The 21971-nt window shown below is 46.0% G+C and overlaps 1 protein-coding gene across 4 annotated transcripts in view; it reads left to right on the forward strand.

Annotated features, from left to right (window-relative positions):
- Positions 1-21971, forward strand: part of LOC143973605 (histo-blood group ABO system transferase-like) — a 299587-nt gene that overhangs the window by 106292 nt on the left and 171324 nt on the right. For all 4 annotated transcript variants that reach the window (XM_077474454.1, XM_077474455.1, XM_077474457.1 and 1 more), the window contains exon 2: positions 19350-19425. In XM_077474454.1, the coding sequence (XP_077330580.1) occupies positions 19350-19425 (76 nt within the window). The remainder of the gene's footprint in view (positions 1-19349; positions 19426-21971) is intronic.

The following is a 21971-nucleotide window of genomic DNA, read 5'->3' on the forward strand; positions in this document are numbered from 1 at the left end:
CTAGCTTCTCTCACCCTACATGACTCATGGAGAACACTACATCCCCGCGATAGGGATTATACCTTTTATTCTTCCCCATGTGCCCGCTATACTCGAATTGACTATATCTTTATTTCTCAGCCGGATTTGCACCATCTCCAAAATGCAACCATAGAAAACATGGTCCTCTCAGATCACCACCCGATTATGGCCAGTTGGCCACACTAGTTTTCGCAATACAGATTACCTCCACCAAGATCTGGAGACTAGACGCGTCTCTCCTGACAGACCCAGGGAATCACGCGAGCCTGGCTCAGGATCTTGAGGAGTACTTTCAGATTAATTATACCCCAGAGGTCTCGCCCATGTTACAATGGGAAGCACATAAATGCTTCATCAGAGGCAAGTTGCTGGCCATGTCTGCGGGAAGGAAAAGAGAACAACAAAAACTGATTCTCTCCCTTTTCGCTAAAATCCGTGACTTAGAGACTCAACATAAACGCTCATTAGCTGTAGAGACCTCCCAAGACTTGAAGGAACTACGGCTACAACTATAGGAAGAAATGTATAAAACAGCCAGGCGAAGGAATACCCTGTCTCAGAAAGTATTTTATGAACAGGGTAACAAACCAGGCAGACTGTTGGCTAGGGCAACCCAGCAGCGAGTGCTAAGCTCTACTGTCCATCACGTGACTGATGCTCTAGGCAACGTCCACGCGAACAACGAAAGTATAGCTCATCAATTCCAGAATTCTTATAAAAAATTATACAACCTACGAAGGGGGGAGGGGGAGCCTGCTGATCTCACGTTGCAGAACGCACGGATCTCTGACTTTTTAGCCCTATATGGCCCTCCAGCCTTACCTGAGGTGGATGCCCAACTTCTAGAAGACCCACTGACGCTAGAGGAATTCACAGCAGCGCTGAAAGCTATGAAGCCAGGTAAATGCCCAGGGCCGGATGGTTTCTCCGGCCAGTATTACAAAAGCTTTGCAGACCTTCTGGTGCCCCGATTTCTAAAAGCCTTTAATCAACTGGCCTCAGAACCCAACGAACCAGGGCGATAGCTGGAGGCGTATATCTCAGTGATCCCGAAGGAAGGGAAAGATCCCTCGAACGTAACCAGCTATCGCCCGATTTCGTTACTTAATGTGGACGTGAAGCTGTTCGCAAAAATCCTGGCATCGCGATTAGCTTTCCACGTGCCCTTTTGGGTAGGCCTAGACCAGGTGGGGTTTGTCCCTGGCCGAGAAGCCAGGGACAACACGATTAAGGCTGTTAGGTACCTGGTGTTGAAGCCCGACTTTTAGAAGGAGACCCCTCTTACAACGCTGGTTCAGGAGCCACTGGAATGGGAACAGCGGTCTCGAGAGCACAGTGGGTAGTAGTGCCTGCTGGATAGGGCCGCTGGGACTGATAGCAGAGAAGAGATCCCTCTGGGTGGCTGGACGGCTGGAAGTTGATAGAAGAGCTGAGAAATGCAAGCAGCAGCTACAGGAGCCGATGAGAGGAACCACAGGCACAGCAGAACACTGAACAGGCAGCAGGTTGGAGCAGGGTCGGACGGTCCGGGTCAGTAGGCGAGCAGACAGGTGATAGCAGCAGGCAAGGAAGCGTCGGTAAAACTGGCAGAGGTCGGCAACGGAATCACAGGCAGAAGTGGTAGCAAGGTCAGGCAGGTCGGGTCGGGTTTGGAGAAGGCAGAGAAGTCAAACGAAGCCGGGTCGGTAACAATAGCAGATAATCAGGTTCAGGTTCAGGTAGTCAGATGCACAGGAGCTGAGACGAAACAGCGCCGCACCAGCGCACTAGTAGAACCTTTAAGCGTTCAGTGGCGGCAAATAGCGCTATTGCGCACGCGTGCGCGCCTAACGCACGTGCGCACGCCCGCATGCCCTCGCACCACCCGCAATCTCGAACGCGTACGCGAACGCGCCGGAAGCACGCGCCGACGCCTGCCAGTGTGAACACGCTGAGGCTCAGTTTGAGAAGAAGCACGCGTGCGCATGCGTGCACGCAGCTGTGCCTGTCCATCGCTGGTAAGTCCCTGACAAAGGCTCTCAACTTACACCACTGGCTAACCACGTCCCAACAAGAGGGGTTTTTCTTGTCAATGTACGCGGAGAAGGCGTTCGACAGGGTGGCATGGGATTACATGGCGGCGGTTCTTAGCCACTTGGGGCTTGGTCCGCGAATGCGGAAATACATTATGGCCTTGTATGCCAATCCCACTGCCAAAGTCAGAGTTAACGGACACCTGTCGGACGCCTTCTCCATCCATAATTGGACGAGGCAGGGGTGCGCCCTTTCCCCTCTACTCTATATCCTCCCCCTAGAACCCCTCTTACGAAATATTCGTATGAACCCCAATATCAAGGGAATTCTGGTACAAGAGAGAGAATACAAAACAGCAGCGTTTGCAGATGACGTGTTGTTATTCCTGACTGAGCCCCGTACGACCTTGCCTAACCTCCTGCAAGTCTTGGAACAGTTCAAAAAGTTGTAGAATCTCCAAATTAATTACACTAAGTCTTTTGCTATGAACGTTTCCCTTCCTGCAGACATGGTCCACCAGTGCCAGGAAGAATTTCCATTTAAGTGGAAAGATGAGGCGCTTACATACCTGGGAATTCAACTTCCGGCTAAACTTTCCGAACTATATGCTAGAAACTTCCAAACTGAGTTAAATGCTATACGCCAAGACTTCCAGCGGTGGGATAGAGCCTCTATCTCATGGTTTGGAAGGGCGGCCATCCTTAAGATGACAATTCTCCCGCGCCTCTTATACAAATTGCAAACACTACCTATCAAACTCCCGTCTGAATTTTTTACACAATACAGGGCTATATGCAGGGAATTTCTCTGGGGAAATAAAACAGCTAGAATAAAATGGGCAAAGCTTGTCTTGCCGAAGCTTAAAGGAGGCATTGGTCTGCCCGATATACAGCGATATTACTGAGCTGTCCATCTTGCACAGGTGGTAGATTGGAATGTACATGGTGCCAGCAAGGGATGGGTTTCCTTGGAGAATCGTATAACAAACTATAATTTGAGGGATGCGCCATGGATAGCGAGGACTAAGAGGCCCGATCAGGTTTTATCTCACCCCCTGGTAAGTGCTACTCTACAGGCATTCGAAAGAACGTGTGCAGTTCACTCGGTCTCTGACACACTAAGTCCCCGTACTCCTATAAGGGGTAATCCAGACTTTCCACCGGGTTTATCAGGGGCCTTCGCCCGAGCCGAGTGGCCCACAGGGGAGATGAGGGCCAAACAATTCTTCCGCAAGGGCCGATTTCTTAAGCAAATGGAGCTGGCGGAGATCTCGGAAATGGGATCCTTCCCATTCTGGTCATATATGCAGCTCAAACATTTTCTTGATGACCCCGGGAGGAGACGTAAGTTTGCCAGACCAGATACTACTTTGGAGGCCCTCTGCGCCCGGATGACCCAGGTCATCTAAATTCTGTATGCCTCTCTATTTGGGACTCCTATGGAAACAGCCCAGACAGATCGTACTTACTGGAGTTCTGCGTGGAGGAGGAGGCATGGGAAAGAGTGCATTTATACAACCACAAAGGGTCGCTGAACGTTTCAGTGCAAGAGAGTGGCTACAAAATTTGCACAAGATGGTACAGGACTCGCGATCTCCTACACAAATTTCACCCGGAGGTGTCGGAGAAGTGCTGGAGATGTGGGAGGGAAAGGGGCTCAATAGCCCATATATGGTGGTACTGTCAGGACATGCGGGCATTCTGGACGAGCGTGCACAAGCTAATAGTGGAGGTTTCTAAGCTCCAACTGGATTTCTCACTGGCACAATACTTATTGCACTTGTCTACTCTCCCCAAGAAATGCTACTTCAGATCAGTTGCGATGCACATGGTGAATGCAGCGAGAATGTGTGTATCTGTACACTGGAGGTCGTCACGGCCACCTTCAGTGACGGAATGGTTACGGAGGATTGACCACATAGCGGAAATGGAGGAGTTGATTCATATTTCCGCGGACAGAGCAGATAAATTTGCACACATTTGGGGACCTTGGTTATCCTTTAGAAACTCTGCACAATACAGGGAAGCCATACAAGCAGAAATTAACAGCTCTCTGAACCCCTAAAAATCTATTGGTAGCCCAAACTTATCAAGCAGGTGGGGCAGGGCCCTCAGGTAGGGGATAGGGTAGATGGTGAAGTTCTCACCCCCTACCCCAGACTGAAAGTCCTAAAACCCAGAAAATAGGCCGCTAGTTATGCCTGGGTCGCTGACCCAATCAGGGAAGCTCCCCCTACCACCTCAGCACTAGTCTCCCTACCCTTGTCCACCCCCTTCCCCCTTTTTTTTTTTTCTCTGTCCTCTCCCTGAGTATAGAAATGTTTTGTCTATAAAAGAGTGCGCTGAAGAGTCTTAGTGAAATCCCCTTTGTAAGGACCTGGCCAACAGGGGGATAGCCTATTGCCTCCATTTACTTTTCATTAGCGCTCCAACTCTCAATTTTAGGGCTACGTCGCCCACATCTTATGTCCTTATAGACTACAAGCCAAGTACAATAAGTCAAGTGTAAGGCCGCGTACACACGGGCGGACTGTTCGCCCAACTAAGTTCGTCAGACAATCCGACAAACAGTCCGTTCAAAATTTGCATGAACGGACTTGACCACACACGATGAGCAGACAGTCCGCTGAAAGCGTGCGCGATGACGTGAACGGCACGTACGACGGGACGAGAAATTCGACGTCCAATACACTGCAATGCAACCTTCGGCCGTGTAAATCCTTTCTGAGCATGCGCCAAACTTAGTCTGTCGAACTAGCCTACACACGAGCGGACTGTCCGCTGAAACCAAGTTTGGACGGACTGTCTTACGGAAATTCCGTAAGACTTTGTTCGTCAGACTGTCCACTGAAACAGTCCGCTGAAGCCCACACATGAACGGATTGTCTGCTGAAACACTGTTCAGCGGACTAAGTTGGGCGAACAGTCCGCCCGTGTGTACGCGGCCTAAGACGGGCTGGAAGGGTTCGTTTATATTGTTGCTGTTATACTTAATGTTGATGCAATTTTTTTATTTTTTTATTATTATTCTCTTCGTTTTGTTTTGTTGTTCCCTGAACATGTTTGTTTAGATACCATGCTACTGAACATGGAAATATAAGCCTGTACAAGATGTATCTCTTATGTCCTTTGTCCTCAATTCTTATGCTATGTAACAATGGAAGTTATTTCTCTTTTGTTTTCCCCCCTATCCCCTTTTTTTTTTGTTCTGTATCCTTAAATTTTTGTTATGTCTTTCCTCTTTTCTCAATAAATCATTCATGAAAAAACAAACAAAAAAAACCCTCCTGTGTTGGTGGTGTCACTAAATAGAAAAAAACATCTGTGTCAGTGGTGTCACTGACAGGAAAAAAATGCCCCTGTGTCAGCGGCATCACTGGAAGAAACACCACTACACTGCCCCACTCCCAGTAGAGATCACTTTTGTCAACCTCGACCCCCCCTTTCCTTGCTACAAAGCTTGCGCCCCATCCTCCCCCCCAGGGCTCAAGTCCTGCGGGAACTTTTTCCACAGCAGGAACTCAGTTCCTGTTAGCAGCCGTGTCCTGCAAGACTTTGAAGTATGTGAGCTGTGTGGCAGGTGCTACACCAGCAGTCGCCGACACAGTTCGCAATAGTAACCATTCAGGCATTGCCAGTAGGAGGCCCCATGACATCTTCTGCTTCGATCTACCTGTCAATCACAGCTATCTGACAGGTAGATCAGCTATTCTGCTCACAGGACATGCAGGGAGAGAGGTGAGCTGAGGGAGGAACATCAGTTTGGGGTGGTAAGCTGAGCACCCCAAACTCAGGGAAGTTTATGTGGAAATATGTGAAGGGTTAGAATAGCAGCGAGTGTGTGTTGGAGCCCCTGCAGAGTTTGCAGCCCCCCCCCCCCCAAGCTAACATACATCTCCTAGGCAGGAACACATCACCATCTCCCCAAGCATTCTGTCCAGATAATGTGCAGTTCATTTATGACCTTTCCGTTTAACCCTGTGTTATCCAAACTCTGTTCAATGAAAAGTGTAAACTCACCACATAAACACTCTATATACAAAATAACATTCCCCAATAAAGATCAGAACATGATGTTCACATTTGCATGGAAGCACAATTGAATGAATGCTGATTATTCAGAGAATTACCGTATTTATGTTTATTAAGGATTGTTTTTTTTTTATGTACTAACAGTTAAGCTTCATACACACAATACGAAAAATTGGACGAAAAATACCACTTTTGAAGCGTTCGTGCATATGAGCGTATCATTTTTTTTTTTTGTGGGAGAGTGGATCTTGGGTGGGAGTTCCCACACTTTTTTCCCCAGCACTTGACCCCTGCTCCCCCCACTACAGAGCTCTGCCACACCCACCCAGCTATTTGCCCAGTCCTTAGTGCAGGAGGAGCAGCTGCCAATGAAGGCCGGGCTGTCATGCTCTGTATAAGCTTTCTCTGCTCTGCATCATGCTCCTGGCAGCCACTCCTGCAACGCACTGTCACTTGGGGCATTCTTTCATTTGCAAACACCCAACTAAAATCTTTATACTTTCCCAAGCTACTAAAAGCCAGAAAATGTCACTTGGGCTAGAGTTGGGCTTTACATTTATTTAAAGCGCACATAACTGGATTCATTCATTTTATTTCTCTCTCTTCCCTACCCCTTTGGAGAAGTAATGTTGTGTCGTTCTGCAATATAATTTTGTAATCCTGTTTCAAGTTAAGCAGCGTGGCTGTCAGTTGTGATTTGCTGCCTTTACCTGGCACTGATCTTTAAGAATGTTCCCCATTGTGTTTGAATTACATTAATTTATAGTCTTTTGTCCCCATTTCTCAATCTATTTGTGTTCATTGTACTTTGACGAGAAAGGAAACAATATTCTGAGCCAGCCAAGTTGTATGATACCAGTACAGCCACTTTCTTTAACTACTTCAATACTGGGCACTTCCACCCCCTTCCTGCCCAGGCCATTTTTCAGCTTTCAGCGCTGTCACTTTGTGAATGACAATTGTGCAGTTATGCAATGCTGTACCCATATGACATTTTTATCATTTTTTTTTAGACAGATAGAACTTTCTTTTGGAGGTATTTAATCAACACTGGGGTTTTTATTTTTTGCTGCATAAATGAAAAATAACAATTTAAAAATCAAAAAAGTTTTCTTAGTTTTAGAGTTAGCAAATAAGTCATTTTTCTTCTTCACTGATGGGCACTGATGAGTCTGCACTGATAATGGGCACTGATGAGGTGGCAGTGGTAAGTTGCAATGATGGGCACTGAGGAGGGAGCACTGATGGGCACTGATAAACTGCACTGATGATCAGTGCCCTGATGATCAGTGTAAACAATGTACTCACTATGCCTTGTCAAATCGTCTCTCTTTTCCTCACACCCTGTCTCTGTGTTTTTTTTTTGTTTTGTTTTTGTTTTTTACACAAATAGAGCTTTGTTTTGGTGGTATTTGATCACCTCTATGGTTTTTATTTCTTGCGCTATAAGCAAAAGAGAGACAATTTTGGAAAAAAAACATATCTTTTACTTTTTGCTTTAATAAATATCCCACTTTTTTCAGAAAAAGCTAATTTTTTCTCAGTTTAGGCCAATATGTATTCTTCTACATATCTGTGGTAAAAAAAAAAATGCAATAAGCGTATATTGATTGGTTTGCACAAAAGTTATAACGTCTACAAAATAGGGGATAGATTTATAGAATTTTTTTTTTTTTTTACTAGTAATGGTGGCGATCTGTGATTTTTATCAGGACTCCGATATTGAGGTGGACAAAATGGACACTTTTGACACATTTTTGGGACCATAGACAATTATACAGCAATCAGTGCTATAAAAATGTACTGATTACTGTATAAATGTCATGGGCAGGGAAGGGGTTAACACTAGGGGTGATCAAGGGGTTAACTGTGTTCCCAGGTGTGTGTTCTAAATGTGGGGGGATGGGACTGTCTAGGAGGAGAGAGAGAGATTGTTGTTCATACATCATGTGTTCATACTATCTGTCTCTTCTCCCCTGAAAGAACCAATATTTACACACACAGATCCTGGTTCTCGCTCTGTCACGGGCGATCGTGGGCACCCACCTGGCTTTTGCATTGGCTCCGATGCCTAGTGGCCAAAAGGCAAAGTGACACAAGGTAACGTTGATTTTCCCAGCCGTGCCAACCTGCCAAAGTAAAACTGCAGTGGCTGGTCCTCAAGTGGTTAAAGAATGATCGACTGATTCAAATTCTGTGTGATGAATAGCTGATTGTTGAGGAACGGGCCGGGATGCTGGTCACCACGTCCTTAACTGATAACTCACCACTGAGAGCTGAAATGTAAACAAAATAATGCTGGCAATGAAACATTCTGAGAAAAAAAAAACAGTGTGCCCCCCCCCCCCATTCCTTACCAGGCCCTTTGAATCTTGTATGGATTTTAAAGGGAACCCCATGAAATTTTGTTTTGTAAATGGTGTGTGGTTCCCCCAAGATCAATACCACACCCTTATCCGAACATGCAGCTCGGCAGGCCAGGAAAGGGGAGGATAACCCCCCTGACCTATATCATGGATGGGGGGCAGCGCTTTGCCCCCCACCCAAAAAGCACCTTGTCCCATGTTGATGGGGACAAGGGCCTCTTCCCCATAACCTTGTGGGGATCTGTGGTTGTAAATGAGTAGGAGTATACATAGTATCCCGACCCATTCACCAAAAAAGTGTAAAAAGTAAATAAAGGACACAAAACAAGTTTTTGACAATTCCTTCCATAAAAAATAAAAATGTCCCCCGAAGTAGACCCAGCACCAATCCCGACGCTCGCCACACCATTGGACCCAAAAAAAGGAAAAAACTCTCAGGTCTCATTGAAGGCTTCTGCCATCTGCCTGCTCTGCCATCTGACATTTGTTAAATAGCTAGGGGGCGGAATCAGCTGATGACGTCATTGACCCAGCATGCCCTGGTGAATCCACCACTAGTAAAAAAAAAAAAAAAAATAATAAAAATGTCATAAAACTATCCCCTATTTTGTAAACGCTATAACGTTTGCGACAACCAATCAATAATCGCTTATTGCGCACTGATCTTTAAGAATGTTCCCCATTGTGTTTGAATTACATTAATTTATAGTCTTTTGTCCCCATTTCTCAATCTATTTGTGTTCATTGTACTTGGCGAGAAAGGAAACAATATTCTGAGCCAGCAAAGTTGTATGATACCAGTACAGCCACTTTCTTTAACTACTTCAATAATGGGCACTTCCACCCCCTTCCTGCCCAGGCCATTTTTCAGCTTTCAGCGCTGTCACTTTTTGAATGACAATTGTGCAGTTATGCAATGCTGTACCCATATGACATTTTTATCATTTTTTTTTAGACAGATAGAACTTTCTTTTGGAGGTATTTAATCAACACTGGGGTTTTTATTTTTTGCTGCATAAATGAAAAATAACAATTTAAAAATCAAAAAAGTTTTCTTAGTTTTAGAGTTAGCAAATAAGTCATTTTTCTTCTTCACTGATGGGCACTGATGAGTCTGCACTGATAATGGGCACTGATGAGGTGGCAGTGGTAAGTTGCAATGATGGGCACTGAGGAGGGAGCACTGATGGGCACTGATAAACTGCACTGATGATCAGTGCCCTGATGATCAGTGTAAACAATGTACTCACTATGCCTTGTCAAATCGTCTCTCTTTTCCTCACACCCTGTCTCTGTGTTTTTTTTTTGTTTTGTTTTTGTTTTTTACACAAATAGAGCTTTGTTTTGGTGGTATTTGATCACCTCTATGGTTTTTATTTCTTGCGCTATAAGCAAAAGAGAGACAATTTTGGAAAAAAAACATATCTTTTACTTTTTGCTTTAATAAATATCCCACTTTTTTCAGAAAAAGCTAATTTTTTCTCAGTTTAGGCCAATATGTATTCTTCTACATATCTGTGGTAAAAAAAAAATGCAATAAGCGTATATTGATTGGTTTGCACAAAAGTTATAACGTCTACAAAATAGGGGATAGATTTATAGAATTTTTTTTTTTTTTTACTAGTAATGGTGGCGATCTGTGATTTTTATCAGGACTCCGATATTGAGGTGGACAAAATGGACACTTTTGACACATTTTTGGGACCATAGACAATTATACAGCAATCAGTGCTATAAAAATGTACTGATTACTGTATAAATGTCATGGGCAGGGAAGGGGTTAACACTAGGGGTGATCAAGGGGTTAACTGTGTTCCCAGGTGTGTGTTCTAAATGTGGGGGGATGGGACTGTCTAGGAGGAGAGAGAGAGATTGTTGTTCATACATCATGTGTTCATACTATCTGTCTCTTCTCCCCTGAAAGAACCAATATTTACACACACAGATCCTGGTTCTCGCTCTGTCACGGGCGATCGTGGGCACCCACCTGGCTTTTGCATTGGCTCCGATGCCTAGTGGCCAAAAGGCAAAGTGACACAAGGTAACGTTGATTTTCCCAGCCGTGCCAACCTGCCAAAGTAAAACTGCAGTGGCTGGTCCTCAAGTGGTTAAAGAATGATCGACTGATTCAAATTCTGTGTGATGAATATCTGATTGTTGAGGAACGGGCCGGGATGCTGGTCACCACGTCCTTAACAACTGATAACTCACCACTGAGAGCTGAAATGTAAACAAAATAATGCTGGCAATGAAACATTCTGAGAAAAAAAAAAACAGTGTGCCCCCCCCCCCCCCCATTCCTTACCAGGCCCTTTGAATCTTGTATGGATTTTAAAGGGAACCCCATGAAATTTTGTTTTGTAAATGGTGTGTGGTTCCCCCAAGATCAATACCACACCCTTATCCGAACATGCAGCTCGGCAGGCCAGGAAAGGGGAGGATAACCCCCCTGACCTATATCATGGATGGGGGGCAGCGCTTTGCCCCCCACCCAAAAAGCACCTTGTCCCATGTTGATGGGGACAAGGGCCTCTTCCCCATAACCTTGTGGGGATCTGTGGTTGTAAATGAGTAGGAGTATACATAGTATCCCGACCCATTCACCAAAAAAGTGTAAAAAGTAAATAAAGGACACAAAACAAGTTTTTGACAATTCCTTCCATAAAAAATAAAAATGTCCCCCGAAGTAGACCCAGCACCAATCCCGACGCTCGCCACACCATTGGACCCAAAAAAAGGAAAAAACTCTCAGGTCTCATTGAAGGCTTCTGCCATCTGCCTGCTCTGCCATCTGACATTTGTTAAATAGCTAGGGGGCGGAATCAGCTGATGACGTCATTGACCCAGCATGCCCTGGTGAATCCACCACTAGTAAAAAAAATAAAAAAATAATAAAAATGTCATAAAACTATCCCCTATTTTGTAAACGCTATAACGTTTGCGACAACCAATCAATAATCGCTTATTGCGCACTGATCTTTAAGAATGTTCCCCATTGTGTTTGAATTACATTAATTTATAGTCTTTTGTCCCCATTTCTCAATCTATTTGTGTTCATTGTACTTGGCGAGAAAGGAAACAATATTCTGAGCCAGCCAAGTTGTATGATACCAGTACAGCCACTTTCTTTAACTACTTCAATAATGGGCACTTCCACCCCCTTCCTGCCCAGGCCATTTTTCAGCTTTCAGCGCTGTCACTTTTTGAATGACAATTGTGCAGTTATGCAATGCTGTACCCATATGACATTTTTATCATTTTTTTTTAGACAGATAGAACTTTCTTTTGGAGGTATTTAATCAACACTGGGGTTTTTATTTTTTGCTGCATAAATGAAAAATAACAATTTAAAAATCAAAAAAGTTTTCTTAGTTTTAGAGTTAGCAAATAAGTCATTTTTCTTCTTCACTGATGGGCACTGATGAGTCTGCACTGATAATGGGCACTGATGAGGTGGCAGTGGTAAGTTGCAATGATGGGCACTGAGGAGGGAGCACTGATGGGCACTGATAAACTGCACTGATGATCAGTGCCCTGATGATCAGTGTAAACAATGTACTCACTATGCCTTGTCAAATCGTCTCTCTTTTCCTCACACCCTGTCTCTGTGTTTTTTTTTGTTTTGTTTTTGTTTTTTACACAAATAGAGCTTTGTTTTGGTGGTATTTGATCACCTCTATGGTTTTTATTTCTTGCGCTATAAGCAAAAGAGAGACAATTTTGGAAAAAAAACATATCTTTTACTTTTTGCTTTAATAAATATCCCACTTTTTTCAGAAAAAGCTAATTTTTTCTCAGTTTAGGCCAATATGTATTCTTCTACATATCTGTGGTAAAAAAAAAAAATGCAATAAGCGTATATTGATTGGTTTGCACAAAAGTTATAACGTCTACAAAATAGGGGATAGATTTATAGAATTTATTTTTTTTTTTTTTACTAGTAATGGTGGCGATCTGTGATTTTTATCAGGACTCCGATATTGAGGTGGACAAAATGGACACTTTTGACACATTTTTGGGACCATAGACAATTATACAGCAATCAGTGCTATAAAAATGTACTGATTACTGTATAAATGTCATGGGCAGGGAAGGGGTTAACACTAGGGGTGATCAAGGGGTTAACTGTGTTCCCAGGTGTGTGTTCTAAATGTGGGGGGATGGGACTGTCTAGGAGGAGAGAGAGAGATTGTTGTTCATACATCATGTGTTCATACTATCTGTCTCTTCTCCCCTGAAAGAACCAATATTTACACACACAGATCCTGGTTCTCGTTCTGTCACGGGCGATCGTGGGCACCCACCTGGCTTTTGCATTGGCTCCGATGCCTAGTGGCCGAAAGGCAAAGTGACACAAGGTATCGTTGATTTTCCCAGCCGTGCCAACCTGCCAAAGTAAAACTGCAGTGGCTGGTCCTCAAGTGGTTAAAGAATGATCGACTGATTCAAATTCTGTGTGATGAATAGCTGATTGTTGAGGAACGGGCCGGGATGCTGGTCACCACGTCCTTAACAACTGATGACTCACCACTGAGAGCTGAAATGTAAACAAAATAATGCTGGCAATGAAACATTCTGAGAAAAAAAAAACAGTGTGCCCCCCCCCCCCCCATTCCTTACCAGGCCCTTTGAATCTTGTATGGATTTTAAAGGGAACCCCATGAAATTTTGTTTTGTAAACGGTGTGTGGTTCCCCCAAGATCAATACCACACCCTTATCCGAACATGCAGCTCGGCAGGCCAGGAAAGGGGAGGATAACCCCACCCAAAAAGCACCTTGTCCCATGTTGATGGGGACAAGGGCCTCTTCCCCATAACCTTGTGGGGATCTGTGGTTGTAAATGAGTAGGAGTATACATAGTACCCCGACCCATTCACCAAAAAAGTGTAAAAAGTGAATAAAGGACACAAAACAAGTTTTTGACAATTCCTTCCATAAAAAATAAAAATGTCCCCCGAAGTAGACCCAGCACCAATCCCGACACTCGCCACACCATTGGACCCAAAAAAAGGAAAAAACTCTCAGGTCTCATTGAAGGCTTCTGCCATCTGCCTGCTCTGCCATCTGACATTTGTTAAATAGCTAGGGGGCGGAATCAGCTGATGACGTCATTGACCCAGCATGCCCTGGTGACTCCACCACTAGTAAAAAAAAAAAAAAAAATTAATAAAAATGTCATAAAACTATCCCCTATTTTGTAAACGCTATAACTTTTGCGACAACCAATCAATAATCGCTTATTGCGATTTATTTTACCAAAAATATGTAGAATACGTATCGGCCTAAACTGAAGAAAAAAAATGTTTTTTTATATATTTTTTTTTATATTTATTATAGCAAAAAGTAAAAAATAATAAGTGATGGGCAAAAAGTAAAAAGGAAGTGACGGGCTCTGTCACATGATCCCTGATGATGTCAGATGCTGCTGATGGTGGAGCGCAGACGGCGTCCCTGCTATTTCCTATGAGCGTGATTTGATCTTCTGTTTGTAAGTGCAACTTGTAGTTTTTATACAATTCTTAAATTCTTTTAACGTTATTGCACTATGAGAACAAGGCTCCTATCTTCTTGATTCATGTACCATATTCACTGGGTGGTTGTGCCATTTCCCGAGCTGCTGTACTCGGAGATCTGTCTGCTTTGCTGGTTTTGACTACCTGTCATGGGTGTCAATTCCGTCTGGTGAGTAGGATACTTGCCTAGAAGTTGGTGGAATGATTTGCACCTTTGAAGACACTATTTCATTTTTGAACCACAATTTTTGAAGAGTTAGAAGACACCACTGGCACACTTGTGGAGATTATTTGACTGTGTAGAGTCACAGGTGCCTGGTCAAATCATGGATAATCTCAGAGATGCCTTGCTGCCCTCTAGGACTGGGGTCCTCCTGACAGGGCTGTGAGAATAGAAAAAGAAAATAGCGCACACTGGCCTAGTGCATTATCCAACAGATTTATAAAAAATATGAATAAAACATAAGTTAAAAACATGCTTGTCAGGCCACATGTGTGGCTATGTCTCTTTGGTTTCTCGAATCACTGAATCTGGGAGTGGGGGGTCCTGGATGAGTCCCATCAGGCTGACATGTTTTAAAGGACTGGCCTTCTTCAGAGCCTAGCTCGAAATGGCTTAATTCACAGTACTTATACTCTACAGACACACCCATGACGTGAAAGTCATGGCCCCTCCCATGGGAGGGAATGAGGGAGGGCTACGAGGTGAAGTCAAGTGCGCCAATACATCAACCACATGGACACCACTAAAATACAAAAAGCACACATAAGGCAGATATGCAGCTACCAGGTGAAGGACAAATACACATGCAGCATTAAAGAGGAAGTAAACCCTGATGAGTTTACTTCCTCTTTCATTCCCTGCAAAGGTAAAGCATAATGGACTACTATGCATCGCATAGTAGTCCATTATGTGTCACTTACCTGACACAGGAGCCAGCAAAGTCACCGCTGTCCCCTTTAGTCTGGCGCATCCATCTTCTCAGTGGGTCTCGCTGCTCCGCTGCTGTCATTCGGCGAAGCCACGATGATGTCACTCCCACGCATGTGCACAGGAGCCGCCACTCGCAGCATATCGCTGCTGACCACGGCGTGCTCAGTGCGCCTGCGCGCCTCTGTCTACAGCTGTCCTCCACCAATAACATAGCTTTGGTTAGCATGTTGCTGTGGGCATGCTTCCTGGACATCTGGTGGAAGCAGTGGGAGATTAGAATTTGAGTGTTTTAAGATCATGCCTGTACCTGCTAGTGTACTGAACGATTTCAAAGGACATGCGACAGGCGGCGAAATTTCGCTTATTATATTGTGAAAATCTTGCGAGCTACTAAATGATAACCAAAGGTTAGCTGACTATGCTGCTGGTACAATTCACACTCTCATAAATCTGCCAACTTCCAAGTATATGTAGGGCTGCCCTATTGAAGGTAGCATGATAAATCTATACCCCTCTGGTTGCCCTGTGTGACCCTGTGAGTCCTCTGCCACCTCTGAACCTCTGGGTTCAAACATTTTTTTCTTTAGATAACAGCAGCAATAATGAAATACAGCAGGATTAGTTAAATCAGAGGTACATTCTTAATAACAAAATAATTATCACAATTATGATTCACATATACAATAGAGCACACTGTATTTCCTACACCCAATTAAATGCATATAACATACTTGCCAACAGGATTTAGACCATTGTCCCGGTCTTCCCATTTCCTGGGAAATCAGAGTTTTCCCGATTTTTCAGGTCTGCGGCCGGCTCTGGTGAATTCTGTCTCCGTTGCCATTTTACGGAAGACCGGCTCGTGAGGAAGAAACAAGAGGCAGAGCCCGGGTGGCAATGAAAGCCGCTGCCAATAGAACACTCCATTTCTATTGGCAACCGCATTCATTGCCACCCAGGCTCTGCCCTTTGGAGGGCATGGGGTGACACCATCCTGAGCCGAGGGCGATGGAAAGTCCAGGGTCCCAGAACCATGCTATCCCTGAGTGAGACCCAGAGAATGGTAGTCTGAGCAAGCAACTCTCTGGGCGGCTACACATTGAGTCCTCCTCTGCTCGCTGCCCAGATGCATGAGGGAAAGGAGTGGGTTGTCCTGGGAGGTCTGTACAAATGGAAGTGGGTGGGTTGTCCTTGGGGGTCTGTACAAATGGAAGTGGATGGGTTGTCCTGGGGGGTCTGTACAGATGGAGGGTTGGGTTGCACTGTGGGGGGTCTGTGCTGATATGGGGGGGGTGGTTTGTCCTGGGGGTCTGTACTGATGGAGGAGGGTGGTTTGTCCTGGGTGTGTCTGTACTGATGGAGGTGGTTTAACCTGAGGGGGGTCTGTACTGATGGAGGTAGGAGGTGGTTTATCCTGAGGGGGGTCTATACTGATGGAGGGGGTCTATACTGATGAAGGGGGGTCTGCACTGAGGTTGGTCTATAATGAAGAGGGAGGGTCTGCACTAAAGGGGTCTATATTGATGGGGAGTCTGCACTGAGGGGGTCTAAACTGAGGGAGGGGGGTCTGCACTGCAGGAGGGAGGTCTATACTGAGGGAGAGGGTCTGCACTTAGGGATGGTGGACTGCACTGAGGGAAGGGGGTTTATACTGTGAGAGGGGGTCTGTACATAGTGAGGGGGTCTGTACATAGTGAGGGGGTCTGTACTGTGGGAGGGACGTCTGTATTGTGGTAGGGGGATCTGTATGGAGGGAGGCCTATAGGGGGTGGGGGTGACACCATGTTTTTCTGCACCGGGTGACACCAAGCCTAGTGATGCCATTGGTAACTGGGGACAGTTGATGTAAGGAGGGACTCTACTGGGGACAGTTGATGTAAGGAGGGACTCTACTGGGGACAGATGATGTAAGGAGGGGCTCTACTGGAGACAGCTGATATAAGGAGGGACTCTATAAGAGAAAGCTGATGTAAGGAGGGACTCTGGTGGAAATGCTTGGTGTAAAGAGGGACTCTGCTGAGGACACCTGGTGTAAAGAGGGACTCTGCTGGGAGGGGACACCTGGTGTAAGGAGGGACTCTGCTGGGGACACCTGGTGTAAGGAGGGACTCTGCTGGGGACACCTGGTGTAAGGAGGGACTCTGCTGGAGACACCTGGTGTAAGGAGGGACTCTGCTGGGGACACCTGGTGTAAGGAGGGACTCTGCTGGAGACACCTGGTATAGGAAGGAACTCTGCTGGGGACACCTGGTATAGGGAGGGACTCTGCTGGGGACACCTGGCATAGGGAGGGACTCTGCTGGGGACATGATTTTGTGAGGGTGGCTTGGGGAAAGTTAGGTGAGTGTGGGATAGGCTGTCCTGAATAAATGAGTTTTTAGGGATCTCCTGAAGGTGGACAGGGTAGGGGCTAATCGGATATACCGGGGCAGGGAGTTCCAGAGGATAGGAGAGGCTCTGGAGAAGTCCTGAAGGCGAGCATGGGAGGAGGTAACAAGGGAGCTAGAGAGCAGGAGGTCCTGGGAGGAGTGGAGGGAACCATTTGGGCGATATCTGCAGATAAAGTTGGTGATGTAGATGGGAGAGATGTTGTGACTGGCCTTGTATGTTATGGTTAGCATTTTGAATTTTACAGGGTGAGGTATGGGAAACCAGTGAAGGGATTAGCAGAGAGGAGCAGCAGTCACAGATCGGTAAGTGAGGTTTATTAGCCTAGCAGTAGAATTCATAATAGACTGAAGGGGGGATAGCCTGCTGGGAATGCCTGATGTAAGGAGGAGGGACTCTACTGGGGGCATCTGATGTAAGGAGGGACTCCCGCTGATTCACCATATATCTGCTGATTGTTAAATTTTCTGGAATACACACATTTCTATTGTGATGTAGGATCTGAGCCTGCTGTCCCTCCAAGCCTCTTTCCTTGTTTCTCTCTCCTTCCTTCCCTATTTTTTTTTTCTTTTTCTTCCTCCATCCCTCATTCATCTCAGACTCAAACCACCATTTAGTTGAAACTGCACTTTGTGCACCACATTTTTCTCCTGCCCGCAATGGCACACCTACAAACGAATGCCCCATCCCCACCTATAAACAAAAAGGTGTACCTATACATTTTTTGACAATGTTGGCAACTATCATCTAATGTTTATGTTAGTGGACTACAGGAGAGCAAAGATATTACTCCTATGAGTGTCAGACCCCTCTCTACTGCTCCTTCACATAAGAATAGGAACATGAATAGGAACATGAGGATAAAAAAATACAACTCCAGCAAACAGTAACTATAGCACAACTCAGCCTGCTCTTACAGAGAGTGCTTGGTAAAATGCAGCTATGATATTTTCAGTAAAAACAATTTCCTCAAATGGGGAGGGAAATAAAAGTAGTCCAGTGTTGCTGTGTGGCAATCCGGTTAATCATCAGCTAGCTCTCATGCATTTAATTGCATGCAAAGAATATTGATTGGTAAGGCAGAATAGCTGATCCATTAGTAATTGTATAGTATAGATTGTGTATTACCAGTAGACAATATTCCTGTGCAAATCCGGGTTGTAATTGAATTCAGAGTGATCACTGGCATAAAGATGGTAAACTCTGGGGAACTACAAGCAACAGCAGAACAATGGATAGCATGGATGTCTGTGTATAGTGTCTATGATATGCTAGAACAGATCTTTGAACTGAAGATAGTAAGAAGTGCAGGGAACAATGATATCTATACACAGTGTCTACCAGACTGGGCAATCGCCCGCTCACCACACTGGAACAAGAGATGATGATGATGATCTCTCAGGTGTTTTGCTCAAGGGATGACCTCCGGCCTCTGCAGCACCACAGTTCACACGGATCTGATGTCCCTGCAGGGTGGATGGAACAGGAACGGCCTCCAGACTGCCGACAGACAGTGAAGGGGAGCTGTCAGCAGGTGTCCTTCCAGATATCCGCTGGGTAAATCTGCCAAAGCAAGCCGCAAGACAGCTGTAGCTCACACTTATCACAGACTCCGTGCACGCAGATCTGTACCAGTCCCAAACCAGAGTGGTAGGCCACAGCCCTGCCACTTATAGTCTCTCCCAGGTGCCTGCTCTTCTCCATCATCCCGCTGGTAATTGTAGTCTCACATAATAGAACCAGAGGGCAAATCCTTTCCATATGACCTACATGTCCTAAGATGCCTTGTTCTACCTTTTGGTTAAGAGAGTCACAGGACAGCCAAACTGGAACACTAGGGGGAAACACTCCCTCTGAATCATACCACACAGCGTCTTCTGATTGCAGGGAAATATAAGTATCCAGTTCTTGGCTACATATATTTCAAATTGAAATAGTATCTAACTAAGTAGCATAGTTCTATTTACATTTTAGGCATTTCACTTATCTTCCGGTCTCCCTCATCCCTGTACCCTCAGTACCCCTGTATGTGACAGAATGTTTAAGCTGAATTTGGCAAAGTGTTTTTTTTTTTTTTTTCAGTTGACAAGGGCAATGGAAAGAAGTATTTCTTCTCTTCGCTTTTCATCATGGTTGTGTTTACCATCTCCTTCTACTGGTAAGTGTGGTAATGATATGTATGTGTTTGGTAGGACAATGCTTATCTGCAATCTGTATAATGCATATGATTAAAATGAAACTGTGCTTTGCCCATGCAGCTTCACTGTAATGTTGACCTTAGCAGCCTCTCTCTCTCTTTGCTCTGCTGCTCTAAATGAAGTAAAGTAGCCCAGAGAGCGTCGCTATGGGGGTCCAGCCCGCACCCGGTTGACACCAGAGATGCACATATGGTCTCCAGCACCCTTAGCAAAAATCTGTATCGTGGGAACACCCCCCCCCCCCCCCCGTAACTTTGGTCCCAATGCAATGTGAATTCAGCCATACAATCTCCATACAATCCATACAATCCAGCGATAATAGTCTCCTCGGCTCTGACGTGTCTTCTTAAAGGGGTTGTAAAGGTACATGTTTTTTCACCTTAATGCATTCTATGCACTAAGGTGAAAAAACATCTGACAGTCCCAGCTCCCCGTTTTACTTACCTCACCCCTCGAAAGTCCCGTGCTTGTCCCCCGACGTCCTTTCCACCGTTCAGCCTGGCCGCTGATTGGCTGGAGTGGATGGATGGAAAGCAGCGCAGCCATTGGCTCGCGCTGCTGTCAATCACATCCACTGACGCGGAGCGCCGGGGGGCAGGGCCGTGTGATACAGCGAGTGGCTATAGCCGCCGGCTGTATCATGGGAGCACGCCCGCAGATGCTTCTCACCATGCGAGGGAGCTCGCATGAACATGAGAAGCACCTGCAGGAGGAAGCAGAGACAGCCGCCGAGGGACCCCAGAAGAGCAGGTTCGGGGGCCACTCTGTGCAAAACCAGCTGCACAGTGGAGGTAAGTATAACATGTTTGTTATTTCAAAAAAAAAAAAATCACTTTACAATCCTTTAATGCAGTGGGCATCTAACCCACTGCATTAAGCCGCGCTGCATCCTGAGGTCTGTGTTCAACTTATCAACTTAAATTATAGTCCAACTCAGGTGTCAGCGCTACGATCATAAAGTTTATGATCAGCTTTCCTGTATACGAACTTATGAAAGCTGATCATAAACTTTATGATGGTAGCGCTACTATAATGAGTTTGACTTGTTTACTTTGTTATTGTTATCTCTTTTGATGTTTACATAGTTACATAGTTAGCAAGGTTGAATAAAGAAAGACACCAGTCCAGGGGCGTACCTAGAGCATTTGGCACCCGGGGCGGATCCTATATCTGGCACCCCCCCACCTTAAAATGTAAAAACACCCCACTGTGCCCCCTGCATACCTCTGCATCCTTCAATATCTTTTTGTCACTACTGTGTACCCCTCTCCACAACTGCACCTCTGGACCCCTTTACATTACACAGCACCCTGCATCTCTTTACATTACACAGGACCTTGCACCTAAGGACCTCTTTACATTATACAGCATCCTGCACCTCTGGACCCCTTTACATTACACAGCCCTTGTACCTCGGGACCCCTTTACATAACACAGTACCCCGAACCTCCTGACCCCTTTATATCACACAGCCCTTGTACCTCTGGACCCCTTTATATTACACAGCACCCTGCACCTCTGCACCCCTTTACATTACACAGCCCCTCACAGCTCTGGACCCCCTGCATGTTACACAGACCCCCTACAGTGCAGACCTCCCTACCGTACAGGCCCCCCATATACAGTGTAGAACCCCCTACAGTACAGACCCCCCTACAGTACAGAATCCTCACCTACAGTGCAGACCCTCCTACAGTACAGACCCCTCCACCCTACAGCGCAGACCCCCCTACAGTACAGAATCCTCCCCTACAGTGCAAACCCTCCTACAGTACAGACCCCTCCACCCTACAGCGCAGACCCCCCTACAGTACAGACCCCCCTACAGTACAGACCTCTCCCCCCTACAGTGCAAACCCCCCCTACAGTACAAAATCCTCCCCTGCAGTACAGACCCCCTTACAGTGCAGGCCCCTCCCCTGCAGTACAGACCCCCCCTACAGTGCATAATCCTCCCCTACAGTACAGACCCCTCCCCCCTACACTGCAGACCCCCCTACAGTGCCAAATCTTCCCCTACTGTACAGACCCCTCCCCCTATAGTGCAGACCCCCCTACAGTACAGGACCCCCCCTACAGTACAGGACCCCCCCTACAGTGTAGACCCCCCCACAGTGCACAGACCCCCCCTACAGTGCAGACCCCCCTACAGTGCATACCCCCCTACAGTACAGGACCCCCCTACAGTACAGGACCCCCCCACAGTGCACAGACCCCCCCACAGTTCACAGACCCTCCCCCCACAGTACAGACCCCCCTACAGTACAGACCCCCCTACAGTACAGACCCCCCCACAGTGCACAGACCCCCCCACAGTGCTCAGACCCCCCCCCCCCACAGGCCCATAATGTACCTGAACACACATGAAGAGCCCAAGGCAGTGACATTGCAGGGGGGAGGTGCGAACAGCAACCGAGTGAAGTGACACCTGACGGCTCAGTGATCCGGGACCCGGCGCAATAATTCCCTTCTCTCTGTGGTCGCGTGACTCGCGTCGCGCCGTTCT

Source organism: Lithobates pipiens, unplaced genomic scaffold (genome assembly GCF_037356315.1).
Source record: "Lithobates pipiens isolate NorthernLeopardFrog02 unplaced genomic scaffold, aLitPip1_a1.2 Scaffold_85, whole genome shotgun sequence".
Taxonomy (NCBI): Eukaryota; Metazoa; Chordata; class Amphibia; order Anura; family Ranidae; genus Lithobates; species Lithobates pipiens.